General features: G+C 42.2%; 1 protein-coding gene across 9 annotated transcripts in view; it reads right to left on the reverse strand.

The window, feature by feature from the left end:
- The window catches only part of LOC125453965 (myc box-dependent-interacting protein 1), a 148,994-nt gene that overhangs the window by 46,236 nt on the left and 88,226 nt on the right, over window positions 1–14,532 (reverse strand). For all 9 annotated transcript variants that reach the window (XM_048534150.2, XM_048534151.2, XM_048534155.2 and 6 more), the window contains one exon: window positions 12,589–12,644. In XM_048534150.2, coding sequence (XP_048390107.1) covers window positions 12,589–12,644 — 56 coding nt within the window. The remainder of the gene's footprint in view (window positions 1–12,588; window positions 12,645–14,532) is intronic.

Here is a 14,532-nt window from a genome sequence, read left to right on the forward strand (position 1 = left end):
TGGGGGTGAGGGAGGAGGTGTGGGGACAAGTGTAGCATTTCCTGCGGTTGCAGGGGAAGGTGCCGGGTGTGGTGGGGTTGGAGGGCAGTGTGGAGCGAACAAGGGAGTCACGGAGAGAGTGGTCTCTCCGGAAAGCAGACAGGGGAGGGGATGGAAAAATGTCTTGGGTGGTGGGGTCGGATTGTAAATGGCGGAAGTGTCGGAGGATAATGCGTTGTATCCGGAGGTTGGTAGGGTGGTGTGTGAGAACGAGGGGGATCCTCTTGGGGCGGTTGTGGCGGGGGCGGGGTGTGAGGGATGTGTCGCGGGAAATGCGGGAGACGCGGTCAAGGGCGTTCTCAATCACCGTGGGGGGAAAAGTTGCGGTCCTTAAAGAACTTGGACATCTGGGATGTGCGGGAGTGGAATGTCTTATCGTGGGAGCAGATGCGGCGGAGGCGGAGGAATTGGGAATAGGGGATGGAATTTTTGCAGGAGGGTGGGTGGGAGGAGGTGTATTCTAGGTAGCTGTGGGAGTCGGTGGGCTTGAAATGGACATCAGTTACAAGCTGGTTGCCTGAGATGGAGACTGAGAGGTCCAGGAAGGTGAGGGATGTGCTGGAGATGGCCCAGGTGAACTGAAGGTTGGGGTGGAAGGTGTTGGTGAAGTGCATCCCAAAACCAGTCCAACCTGTCTCTGCCTCCCTAACCGGTTCTTCCTCTCACCCATCCCTTCCTCCCACCCCAAGCCGCACCCCCAGCCACCTACTAACCTCATCCCACCTCCTTGACCTGTCCGTCTTCCCTGGACTGACCTATCCCCTCCCTACCTCCCCACCTACACCCTCTCCACCTATCTTCTTTACTCTCCATCCTCGGTCCGCCTCCCCCTCTCTCCCTATTTATTCCAGTTCCCTCCCCCCATCCCCCTCTCTGATGAAGGGTCTAGGCCCGAAACGTCAGCTTTTGTGCTCCTGAGATGCTGCTTGGCCTGCTGTGTTCATCCAGCCTCACATTTTATTATCTTGGAATCTCCAGCATCTGCAGTTCCCATTATCTCTCATAGGAAACCTGCACAGGTGGTGGCTGGCCGGTCGGCCCCAAAAGCCTGGTCTGCTATCCAGCTAGAACACATTTGATCTTCTGTCCCTGTGTAATTATCTTAATTTTTTCCCATACCCCTGCAAAATTTTACTCGACAACTGAGATTCCATACCCTTTGGGCTGAAAATTCCAAAGATTCATAACCTCAGGTGCAGTCTTTCAGATGAAATAACAACGGAGCAGCTGCGTGGGTTGCGAGCCCCAGGGAGAAAGTCCTGGAACTTACCTTGCAGCAGCCGAGTGCTGGTACAGAGGAGAATGGAGGCTTGGGCCAGAGTGGGGACGACAGCTGGAACATAGAACAGTACAGCACAGAACAGGCCCTTCAGCCCACAATGTTGTGCCGACCATTGATCCATGTATGCACCCTCAAATTTCTGTGACCATATGCATGTCCAGCAGTCTCTTAAATGTCCCCAATGACCTTGCTTCCACAACTGCTGCTGGCAACGCATTCCATGCTCTCACAACTCTCTGCGTAAAGAACCCGCCTCTGACATCCCCTCTATACTTTCCACCAACCAGCTTAAAACTATGACCCCTCGTGCTAGCCATTTCTGCCCTGGGAAATAGTCTCTGGCTATCAACTCTATCTATGCCTCTCATTATCTTGTATACCTCAATTAGGTCCCCTCTCCTCCTCCTTTTCTCCAATGAAAAGAGACCGAGCTCAGTCAACCTCTCTTCATAAGATAAGCCCTCCAGTCCAGGCAGCATCCTGGTAAACCTCCTCTGAACCCTCTCCAAAGCATCCACATCTTTCCTATAATACAGTGACCAGAACTGGACGCAGTATTCCAAGTGCGGTCTAACCAAAGTTTTATAGAGCTGCAACAAGATCTCACGACTCTTAAACTCAATCCCCCTGTTAATGAAAGCCAAAACACCATATGCTTTCTTAACAACCCTGTCCACTTGGGTGGCCATTTTAAGGGATCTATGTATCTGCACACCAAGATCCCTCTGTTCCTCCACACTGCCAAGAATCCGATCCTTAATCCTGTGCTCAGCTTTCAAATTCGACCTTCCAAAATGCATCACCTCGCATTTATCCAGGTTGAACTCCATCTGCCACCTCTCAGCCCATCTCTGCATCCTGTCAATGTCCCGCTGCAGCCTACAACAGCCCTCTATACTGTCAACGACGCCTCCGACCTTTGTGTCGTCTGCAAACTTGCTGACCCATCCTTCTATCCCCTCATCCAAGTCATTAATAAAAATTACAGACAGTAGAGGCCCAAGGACAGAGCCCTGTGGAACCCCACTCACCACTGACTTCCAGGCAGAATATTTTCCTTCTACTACCACTCGCTGTCTTCTGTTGGCCAGCCAATTCTGTATCCAAGCAGCTAAGTTCCCCTGTATCCCGTTCCTCCTGACCTTCTGAATGAGCCTACCATGGGCAACCTTATCAAATGCCTTACTGAAGTCCATATACACCACATCCACAGCTCGACCCTCATCAACTTTTCTAGTCACATCCTCAAAAAACTCGATAAGGTTTGTGAGGCATGACCTACCCCTCACAAAGCCGTGTTGACTGTATTTGATCAAGCCATGCTCTTCCAGATGGTCATAAATCCTATCCCTCAGAATCCTTTCTAACACCTTGCAGACGACAGACGTGAGACTTACTGGCCCGTAATTGCCGGGGATTTCCCTATTTCCTTTCTTGAAGAGAGGAATTACATTTGCCTCTCTCCAGTCCTCAGGTACGACTCCAGTGGAGAGCGAGGATGCAAAGATCTTCGCAAGTGGCGAAGCAATTTCATTTCTCGCTTCCCAAAGCAGCCGAGGACAAATCTGGTCTGGGCCTGGCGACTTGTCAATCTTAATGTTTGACAAAATTTTCAGCACATCAGCTTCCTCTATCTCTATCCATTCCAGCATGCACACCTGCTCTTCAAAGGTTTCATTCACTACAAAGTTGGTTTCTTTCGTAAAGACAGAAGCAGAAAACTCATTAAGGGCTTCCCCTACCTCCTCAGGCTCCACACACAAGTTCCCTATGCTATCCCTGATCGGCCCTACTCTTTCTTTGGCCATTCTCTTATTCCTCACGTAAGTGTAAAATGCCTTTGTGTTTTCCCTGATTCCTTCTACCAAGCCTTTCTCGTGCCCCCTCCTGGCTCTCCTCAGACCATTTTTCAGCTCCTTCCTTGCCTGCGAGTAATCCTCTCTAGCTGAACTTGACCCTAGCTTCCTCCACCTTATGCAAGCTACCTTCTTCCTTTTCACAAGAAGCTCCGCCGCTCTCGTCATCCAAGGACTGGGGATTGGTGCAGTCAGGCAGAGGCCCTGCGCTGAGTTGCTACAATGTATTGTTTAGTTGAAATCTTTCACCTCAGTGTATCATCAATCCTTTAACATTGTCTTATATCTCAAATTTATTTTAAAACCTCTAAAGCAATGCAACTACTTTTTAATTTGTCTGTTGTATCCAATATTTGTACCTTAGTACTTGTACCTAAATGGAGCCATAACAGGCAGCCATTGTAAAAGCTTTTCACTGTACTTCTACAATGGAGTAGATGTGACAATAAAGGATATTCTATTCTATACCCTCAATGGTTAAATTACTAACCAGTCCTAAATTGCCTGCTCTTTTTCAAAACTCTATCTCTCCTAGTTCTCAATCGCACCAGTCACGAGAAACATCTTTTTTTTATGTTCAGTCAAGCAGTTTTTTTTTTAAAATCCTTAGTGAAAACACCATTCTCACATTCTTCTACACTCTAGAGAATAAAGACCCCATTTTCAAACCCCTTCTAAGAACAATTCCACGTATCAGTTTGGTTTACCTTCATTGTAATTCCTCTATAGAAAATGCATTCTTCTGAGCAAAACGAAACCCAAGACTGTACACCACACTCCAGGTGTTGTCTCACCAATGCCTATACAATGACAGCAAAATAACATTCGTCCCGTACAGAAATCCACTTGCAGTAAAGAGCACTATATCATTAGCCTTTCTAATTTCCTGCTACATATATAGACGCTTAGCTTTCATTGAATTATGAGCTAGCCGCCGAAGTCCACACAACAACAGTTCCCAATCTCTCAGCAGGTAAGACTATTTGTTCTTCCTACTAAAAGGTGAGAGTATCCTTCCATATTATGTTCCATCTACCATTTTGTTGGTACTCATTGAGCCAATCTAAATCCCTTCGGAACCTCTTCACACACTCAATTTACTACCAACTTTGACATTCGCATCCAAATCACTGTTAAAGGCTGTGAACTGCTAGGGTCCCAAGCATTGACCCATGTAGTATCTCATAAGTCAGTCAACCCAAAAGTGACCATTTTCTGACTGTTAACCCATTTGTAATCCATGGTAACATTACCATATTGTGTATTCAAACTTTGCTTACTAACTTGAGGCCTAATAAAATTCTTCTGAAAATTCAAATAGACACTACATAACGGGTCTGTCGGATTTAATCAAGCTTCAAGTCCTACCAATCTCTCATGTACATTTTGAAAGTAAATTCTCAGTAGTCCCTTGGTATTCCTATTTCTAGGAGATTCTATTTCGCTCTATGAAGAGATTATATTTCTTTAGTTTATCTACCACTTTATAATTCCTCATGATAAATTTCACTGTCTATCTGCAAAAAGCTAACATTTTCCTTTCCACATGCCTATAGAAATTCTTGCGTTTCTTGCTAGCTTATATTCATACTCCAGTTTCTCTCAGCTTCCTGGCTCGTTTGCAGAATTTATTCAGAAATGAAATTGTCTAGTTTCCATAGAAGATTACAAAAATCAAACGCTGTTCTTCAAAGGTCGTGGAAACAATTAAAATTCAAAACTTGTCATCAATAGATTTTTCTTATTAGGCATGGGTCCAGTGCAAAAGTTGCTAAACAAAATGGAAGCTGAGATCAGCCACAACTTAACTGAATGGCAACAGGTTTAAGGATTAAATGGCCCACGTGATCCTTGATATTTTGAAGAAATCTCGGCTACAATTCCAGATTTGTCCCTAAGTTTTTTTTTGAAACACTTGAACTAAGTGAAATGTCAGATGTTATTTACTAAAAAGGATAAATTCACAACATTCATGGATCTAAACACCAAAACTAAATGCTACTATAGTCAGGATAGTAAAACAAATGGCAATATATGTCTTCTACCATTCAGAATTCATGAGATGACTGAGAATTAAGAAAATCCTGGTCAACACTTAACACATTAAATGAGATCATAGATAGTAGGAACTGCCGATGCTGGAGCCTGAGAATAAAAAAGGTGTCGAGCTGAACGAACACAGGCGGCCAGGTAGCAGAGGAGCAGGGGAGTTGACATTTCCGAAGGAGGGGCCTGACCCAAAACATCAGCTTTCCTGCTCCTCTGGTGCTGCCTAGCCTTGTGTTCATTCAGCTCTACATCTTGTTATCTCTACATTAAATGAGATGCTAGCTAGATAGACCCCATAGAGTTCTTAGCAAGCCATCCAGGCAACAGTGATCCATGAGTTACAAAATCTAGTGAACACTATCTCCTACCCTAGGCAATTCCATTGTGCTTTCCAAGAGTCAGCTTCTGAATTTCCTCAAAAGGTTGCTTCAACTCAGAATGCCTCATGAATATTCACCTCCCCAAAGACTCAAAAAAAAGGCGAAGAAACTTGGGTCTAGCAATAGTTTAATAATAGTTAAATTGTGGTGAAAGTAATAGTTTAATCTGTCTCTCCAAAACTGTTCTAAAGGAGGTGTCTCTTCATACCTCTTCCCAAAGATGCTGCTTTCCAGAGTTTTCCAGCACTTTTTCCTCAATAGTTCAATCTCTTTTCCCGAGACTAGATTCCTAAAGCATCAAAGGGACAATTTGAGTACTTTCATGCACAACTAGCTTCACCAATTTTCTGTGAATTTTTCCAAAAGCCAGTCTATCCATGCATAGATCTACAAATGGTTCACTGGGCTTGTGAGGCATTACCCTGTCCACACCAGAACGAGGGACCTTTTTCTGCCTCCTCAATGTCCTGGGGCTTCCTCAAACCTGGTCTGTCTGGAGCCAAATAGCACTGCCTGGAGGGAGCATCCTCCTCCTCCTCCTCCTCCTCCCTCCGTCCCTCCATCCATCCATCTATCACAGGACTCCCAAACCCACAGGGAACACAGATCTGTGGTAGCTTTCGTAACAGATCATGCAGACACATTTGTGGATAGCCACACCCCACATGTGCGTGCTAGGGAGGGGGGAGCTGGAACATAGCACATGGCAGTCATACTGTTCTGTGTGTGAAAGGGACATTTGGTCTCTGCCTAGAAACGGAATAAAATAGAGTTTCATAACTTACATACAAAGTCAAAACTTGCTTCATGACCCTGGGTTAACCTGTTCACAATATCTGAACCAACTATAAAAAAGTGGATTTGTGAAAACTATGTAAGAATTGAGAACAGATGTACAATTACGATTCGCCATATACCATAGATTAGCAGAGTAATAAATGTTATTAGCGTTACTGTCAGGAAAGCTGTACTTGAGTTAAAAAGCCAAAAACAAAAACTTCTTTGCATTTTGGAGCAACAGGTTTTCTAAGAAGAAAAGGACTTTTGAAGTATTGCCAGGCTTGTCCTCAGTTTTCGGTGTCTAAGCGTTATAGATGAGAAATGCTTGGTTAAAGAAATAACAGTGATAAATTTTAGCAATGAAAGATTACAGTTCAAATGATTGTTTGCGTAATAAACAGAGGAATTAATGACAATATCATGCAAAGATAGCTGTTAATAAAGCATATTCTTCATAGGATTAAGCATTAGTTCACAGAGGTGACACTGAAATAGTCAATTGTTGTTAAAAAGGATTCCAGCATGGATAATATCTTATTGAAGAAATGCTCCTTTTCTCCTTTATACATACTATGTTCCTCACAGTTGAGGAAAAGTAGAGTTGACATCGAGGCCAATGATGCTTCTTCAGAACATTCTGAAGGATCATCACTGGACCTGGAACATTAACATGGCTTTTTCTCCACAGACATTATCACTGAGTTACTCTAGCAATTTCTATTTTTGTTTCAGATCCTCAGCATCTGCAGTAAATTGGTTAAGTTTCCAGAAAGTGTTCTTCTGAGGCCTCAAAGACAGAACTTGAGGCAGAAAGCCACTCTGTACAATTAGACGGGAGTTTATTTCACGTGCGGCATCTTAAAGTACCTAATCTCCCCTTTTGTGAACAGTAGGAAGGAAGTTACATAGTAGTTTAATATTAACAAAGCAGCTTGATCAGAACCCTTTGATTTGTGGTATTATGTTAGGTATACATTTTCGTCTCCTCCAAAAATAACTGTACACCGAGACACGAGCCCTTCCTTCCCACATGGACACTGCAGCCCTCAGTCTTTCCTGTTCTCTATTGAAATTTCAGCATTCAAGGAACCACATTTTTTGTACTATAATTGGAAAAAAGTTGGACTGCTGAACAGCTAAAAGCACCAGGAGAGTTCTTCTAACTTGAAGATCAAGTAGTGCTATGTTGCATGCACTTTAGGTGCACAAGTTGTTACTTTTCAAAGGAGGAGCATGACACCACGAGTCTTTTGAATTGAGGAAAAAAAAACACACTGCATGATTACAGCCTTAGAATTGGTCCAGCTGTAGTTTGTCAGAGACCTGAGATGCATTGCACTCAAAGTCTGCTAACAAGAAACACCTGCCACCATCTGAATAAAAAAGACAAAAACGGGATGCTGAAAGTAATAGAGCAGACTTGGGTTCGCCCAATCAGCTACTGAATCGGACATCTGCTCTGCAGGCAACAGTGTCATCATTGCAGAAACAAGCCAAAAGAATCCAGAGATAAAAACACTCATCACACTTGCGGTCTGGATTCTAACAGAATTTGTTCTTTATATCTCCCTTCCTCTATATGTTTCTATCCATAACCAGATTTCCTTCTAATTTTCCGAATGGCTTTGTGGGCCGAGGCCCATGCCCAGCTTCTGGACCAGAAGTCAATGCCTTCAGCAGCATGCTAAAGCTGATGGCCATGTGCGGAATATTCAACTGGCTGCACGCACATAAATAGCCGAGAGAACAATGCCCAGAGCACTTGTGCCAAACTTTGGCTTTATCTGTTTTATTTGTGAATGTGAGCCCACATCTCAGATTTTAAAAAGGATATTAACTTAAGTTGTATGTAATGAACAATGCATTTCTTGTTTGCCATTTGATGAAGAATAAGTTTGTTTAAAAAAAACTCAGTTACTTTCCCATTAATGGCAAAACTCAGCGTGAATTTTGTCCCAGAGTAGCAGTCAGGCAGGTAAGTTGACCATCTTCAGTTTAATTAGATAGTTACATATTTGGAACAGATTGTGAAATTGTGAGATTCTATTACTGATGTGCTTAACTCAACTGAATTGTAACAAGGATCTGTTTTTGAAAAAGAAAACTCAAGTTGCTGGAAAAGCTCAGAAGGTCTGGCAGCATCTGTGAGGAGAAAATCAGAGTTATTGTTTCAAGTCCGATAACTGAGGAAGGGTCACTGGACCCAAAACATTAACATTAACTCAGGTTGTCTCTTCACAGATGCTGCCTGACCTGCTGAGCTTTTCCAGCAACTTCTGTTTTTGTTGCTGATTTACAGCATCTGCAGTTCTTTCGGTTTTTACTGAGTTTTGTTTTTGTCTGCATTTCTTTTCCACTGGATTGCCTTGTTAACACAAGCAAAATCTTGAAATCATGCAGTACTTTGTACAACCAAAATAATTTTCTCCACACTTAACCAACTAATAACCAATCGTTGGGTAGCTGCACTTCAGACATCAACAAGAACGTGACTAAGTTATCCAATAACGAGTATGTGCTGTTCAACTTCCTGTGGAGGATTTGGTTATAAATAAAATTTGGATTGTCCAGCAATGAGAAACAAAAACATGTTCTGAGAGATTCTGTCTCAAAGAAAATCATTAACACATGAGTTATGAGCTATAGATCTCTGGCGCATTAAAGTGAAGTGACATAATCTTTTTTACAATACTGTGAAGTAATCCTGACAGCAAGCATGTGTGACATATTACAGCCACTACCATTCATTGTGATGAGCTGCAATTGTTAAAAGAGTCAGCATGTCACAAGGTTTAAAATAAATTTCTAACGTAAGTAAATCTCTCATTATGATGAGCATCAGAAGACGCATGCAAGGACAGGAGTGTAAAACCACATCGTGCAGGTGCAGGTCAGCTGAAGTATGGTTGTTTCTTTAAAGGTTAATGGTTGATGGTTATGAAAGTTTCCACCCAGACTGTTCTCAGCAAAGACACAGATCAACTGGCAGCCAGAATGATTCAAATTCTTTAATGTGTCCTCAAAAGATCTCTGAAAAGACAGTCAACTCCTCATGAACAAGGGAGTCCTCCGTGCAACCAAAATAATTTAAAGCAAGTTAATAAAATAAAAAAAAATGAACCTATATGTGCAGTGAGGACACTAAAATATGCCAGTCCTTCACACCAAACATATCATAGATGATACAAAATCAAAAAATTGCTGGAAAGACTCAGCAGGTCTGGCAGCATCTGTGGAGAGAAAGCAGAGTTAACATTTTAGACCCTTTTTCAGAACTGATAGGAGGTAGGAAATTGTAGGTATATGTACTGAAGACTGGGGTAGGGGCAACAACTAGAAAAGGGGTGCACAGTGGAGACACAGTCCAGAGGGGCAGGAAACCAAGTGAGGCAGACAAATGCACACAGCCAACTCATTTTCACCTTATAGTCCGTATTATCACCTCGTCTCTCTCCCTGGCCTACCATTAAATGTTCTTTTGTCTGCTTGTCTCTCCCACTCGAGGGTCCTCCACCTATTTACTACTTTCCCACCCCAACTTCAGCAATGCATCCACCATCTTTTTGTAACTATCCAGTTGTGACAGTCAAGGCTAATGTTAACTTTGTTTCTCTCTCCACAGATGCTAACAGACCGAAGATCCTCCAGAATTATTTCATATTTCCAATTTCTAACATCTGCAGTGCTGTTTCTTACGCGCCCCCCCCAAATTTTATAGATGTATTGTTTCATAACAGAGAAAGCAATTAAATTCAAAACTGTTGACATTGCAAGCATAGCAGGTTTCATATCTGTACGGTGCGATCAGGGTAATTTGGCACAATAGTTCTAAAGCACTCAATTGGAGAAAGTGTTCAACAGGCATTTCTCATGACAGCACTGTCGTGGAGTATTTGGCTGATCAAGTCTATACCAACATTTTGGAAAGCAATTCAATCAACCTTTCAACTGCTCAAGTTCTAGAGCTCAGCAAGTCTACTTTTGTTAAGTAAAAATTGAAAGAACAGCAGATGCTGTAAATCAGGAACAAAAACAAATTGCTAGAAAAGGTCAGTTCTGAGGAAGATTCACCAAGCCCGAAGCATTAACTGATTGTTTTCTTCACAGATGCTGCCAGCCATGCTGAGTCTTCCCAGCAACATCTGTTTTTGTTCCTGATTTACTTCCCTCAAATGCCCAGCCAATTTCACCTGCTATACTCCCACTAATGCCCATCACCTACAAAGCACAAAGTGTGGCATACAGCATTCCATGCTCAGCACCATCCTGTGCAAAACAGTCTAATAGCTTGCCCATCCTCAGGTTTTCCTGCGCAGTCACAGGCAGGAGAGAGCCAGCTGATAGCTAGGAATTTATTTTCCCCTAATGCCCCTCAAAGAGGCAATAAAAATTGCCAAGTGGCTGCAGACACTCATATCTGATCACCAGCTTTAGGGGCCTACATCAATGACAATGCTAGCCGTCTCAACCACTGCACCAGCAGTACATCTACTTATGCATTACAATAATTCACCAAGGTTCTGAAGACAGCATCTTCCAAATCCATGAGTTACACCGCACAGAAAGCCAAAGGCAGCAAATGCACAGAAGCACCACGACCTTCAAGTTCTCTCAAAGCCACACACCATCTTATAAATACAGCACTGGCTTTCTTCACTGCTGATAGGTCAGAATCCTGGAACTCATTCATCTTCAGCACGTGTGTGCATATACGCACCTAAAACTGCAACAATTCAAGGCAGTAGCTTGTTTTCAACCACAAGGGTAATCAGACATGGACAATCAGACATGGACAATAAAGTCTGGCATAGTCAGCAATACCCACAATCACAAACAAATAAAACCAACTTTCTTTTGAATTCATTGACACTCTCCACTTTTACTCTACAGCAGGCCTGTGAACATTCATTCGGCAATGGTTGTAGCACAATTTGAAGTAAACTCCAAAAGCCTCCTGAAAACAATCTCTGGCCCTACGTTGCTTGGTCAGGAACCATCCTCTACTTGTCTTCAACATCCAGCTTCACACCTCCTTAGGTTACTCTGGAATGCCATTGTAACCAGAGCTTAATAGTTTAGTTGTACTATAAACTGGAATAAAGTTTGATCTTTTTCAATTAGCCTCTTCCAAACAAAATCATGAAGCATTTAAGACTATCCAAATCAGCCAGGACAGAGAAAGTGTTTTAAAATTAGAACCGCCAACATTTGGCATTCAAGTTTAAAAGAAAATCAGGAACAGGAGTATGGATTACAGATACCAGAGTATAGAATTTTTCTTGATACTGACCGAATAGTCTGTTTCGGTGCCTCATGACTATGAAGCAAAGCTTCCTTACAGCTCAGCAAGGCGTAGTTTTTAAGTCATTTGTTCACAATTAACTACAATTAACAAATAGCAACAGTCTACGCAGAGGTTTCCAGTAATGCCAGAGATAATAATATTTTATGACGAGGATTCCATGCTGTCAGGTTTTCCTGTGCAGTCACAGGCAGGAGAGAGCCAGCTGATAGCTAGGAATTTATTTTCCCCTAATGCCCCTCAAAGAGGCAATAAAAATTGCCAAGTGGCTGCAGACACACATATCTGATCACCAGCTTTAGGGGCCTACATCAAACCACAATGCAACATCAAAATGGTAAGTAGGAGCTATATTACAATGATAATTGTAAAACAGTTTAAAGCCAGTCTTCCAGGTGAAAAATGGGAAAGTGTAGGCCTGCCTGTGGAAATAAAGTGGTCACTACATTATTTCAGGGGGCACTTTTGCATTGGTGTCCCAGTCAGAATTTATGCTTCATGCCAACATCACAAAAAAAACAGGCCATCTGGTCATCATCACATTACTGTGTGAGAGATTAACGTACACAATTTGAGTGCCATGTTTCCTACATTTCAAGAATACTTTACTGACTGTAAAGTGCCCCTAAAGATACTAAGAAATTACAAGTCTACGGCTTTCATTGTCGGTGGGATTGGCAACACCATTCCTTATGCAAAACACTTGCACTTCTGGGATGGCCAGCAACCCCTGTACAGACCAGGGATCAAACCCAAAGGCAAATTTTGCAAAAAAGCCAAGTGCCCATATTGTTAATATTTTCACAAGATTCAAAGCAAAAGTATTCCAAAGAAATCCTCAAATTAAATCAAATAATTTCTTTTACAAACAACTCTTAGTGCACCCTTGACTAGACGAACCTGTCCACGTATCGAATCTCCAGTTGGGTCATCACAGAGCCAAGATTTTGGTTAAGCTGTGAAGGAAGAAAGAAAAAGGAATGAGTCATTAGGATGGAAGACATCATATTGAGGACATGAGATTGTTGATGATATGCCCAACATGGAAGTCAAGCAATGCTTCTTTGCCACAAGTCATTGGAATATGGAACTCCATACCACCTGCAGTAGTTGACAAACAACTTGGATGAGTTAATGGGGAAGCTGGATAAGCACGAGGGAGAAAGGCTTAGACAGGGAAGAGATAAAAGATAGCAGGTAGATCGGGTGGCTGGTGTGCAATGCAAAGTGATGCCAACAGCATGGCCAAATACCTGTACTGGCTGAGGTCACTGAAATTCCCACCTTCTCAATCTTTCCCCTCGTTTAAGGTGTGATGACTCAGCATTAAACCAGTTGACTCTCTCAAATGACACTGCAGCCCTATGGGATTATGTTGACTTTTACTACTACTCACACAGACTGATGGAGCTGAATGCCCTCTCTCTGCACCAAAAATGAACACCAAATTTAAACTAGTACTCTAGGGGAGGGTAGGAGAGGAAACAAGGGCACATTAACCAGAGAATCTGAGCAAAAACAGGAGAACATCTCAGAGAATACCACATTGCGTTCTCCACTTTCCTGCAGCAATGTGGCTACAATGAGCTTAACGTTTGAGGATCAGTGGAGGAAGTTGGGTTCCAGAAAAGCAAGTGAGTTTTGCCACACACGAAGGCCAGATAACTCACTGAACAATTGCCAAATCATGTTCAGGAATACAGGTTGTCAAGTCTTTACAATGGCAACACTATTTAAAATTAATCAAACAAAACCAAAAAGACAACTATTGGGATCAATTGCACTTACTTAACCATCTTATTCATGCCAACAACCAGACTAATTGTATATCACTGAAATGTCATTAACAATGTTTCATCCAATAAATACCGTTTTAAACATCTATTTAGAACAATAACCAATTAAAAGCACATTTCACATTCTGGTCTCCAATTTTTAAACAGCACATGCATTGCCTGATTCACCACGGCCCTCAGAGTACAGAATGGACATTCTATATTAGAATTCATAGCATACGGAGCAGTCCATTCTATCCCATCAAACCTCAGTTAAAATGTCCAACCTAACTCACCCCACTCCCCCGTCCTTCCCTTTAACCTTGCATGTTTTTGCTTTTTACTCAATTCTTATTGTATTAAAGACTGATCATACACAACTAACTTGATTTTAAGAATCTCAAACAGTTCTTTCATCCCTTCAATCATTAGACAGTTTAAAAATCCAAGCTTGAAATCGACAGGCCACTACTTCATCGGCACCTAGTCCATCATACTCGCATGGTGACTCAATTGAACGATGAAAATATTATAAAGTACATGAGATGGTGACAAAAATAACTCCAGGCTAGAAGCTTGGTGAGTATTGGTCACATTTTGTTCAAGTTTAGGTTTCTAAAAGCTGTAACTTATTGTCAGATTTAACATAGCCCCTTTAATATGACTACCCTTAAAGACCCTTGGGACAATTTTAAATAAAACGTCAAGACACAAGGATATATCAGTCAGATGGCCAAAAGCTTCATCAAAAAGGAGGATCTTGACTGAGGAGTGTGGGAAGGGAATTCTATAGCTTACAGCCTTGGCAACTGAAGGCACAGCTGCCAATAGTGAAACAATTAAAATCAGGGATGTTCAAGAGGCGAGAATTTCTGAATGAAGGCTTGAGTGTTATGAGGTTGACGGAGTTCAGACAGATAAAAGGGGGAATGACATGGAAGAGCTTGAAAGCAAGTACAAGATTTTAAAAATTGTTTTATTTTATTTTATTTATTTTTATTATTTTTGGATCAGCAATGCAAGGGCGATAGGAAAACCAGCTTTATTGGACATTAAAATGTAGGCAGAG

Source organism: Stegostoma tigrinum, chromosome 7 (assembly GCF_030684315.1).
Source record: "Stegostoma tigrinum isolate sSteTig4 chromosome 7, sSteTig4.hap1, whole genome shotgun sequence".
Taxonomy (NCBI): Eukaryota; Metazoa; Chordata; class Chondrichthyes; order Orectolobiformes; family Stegostomatidae; genus Stegostoma; species Stegostoma tigrinum.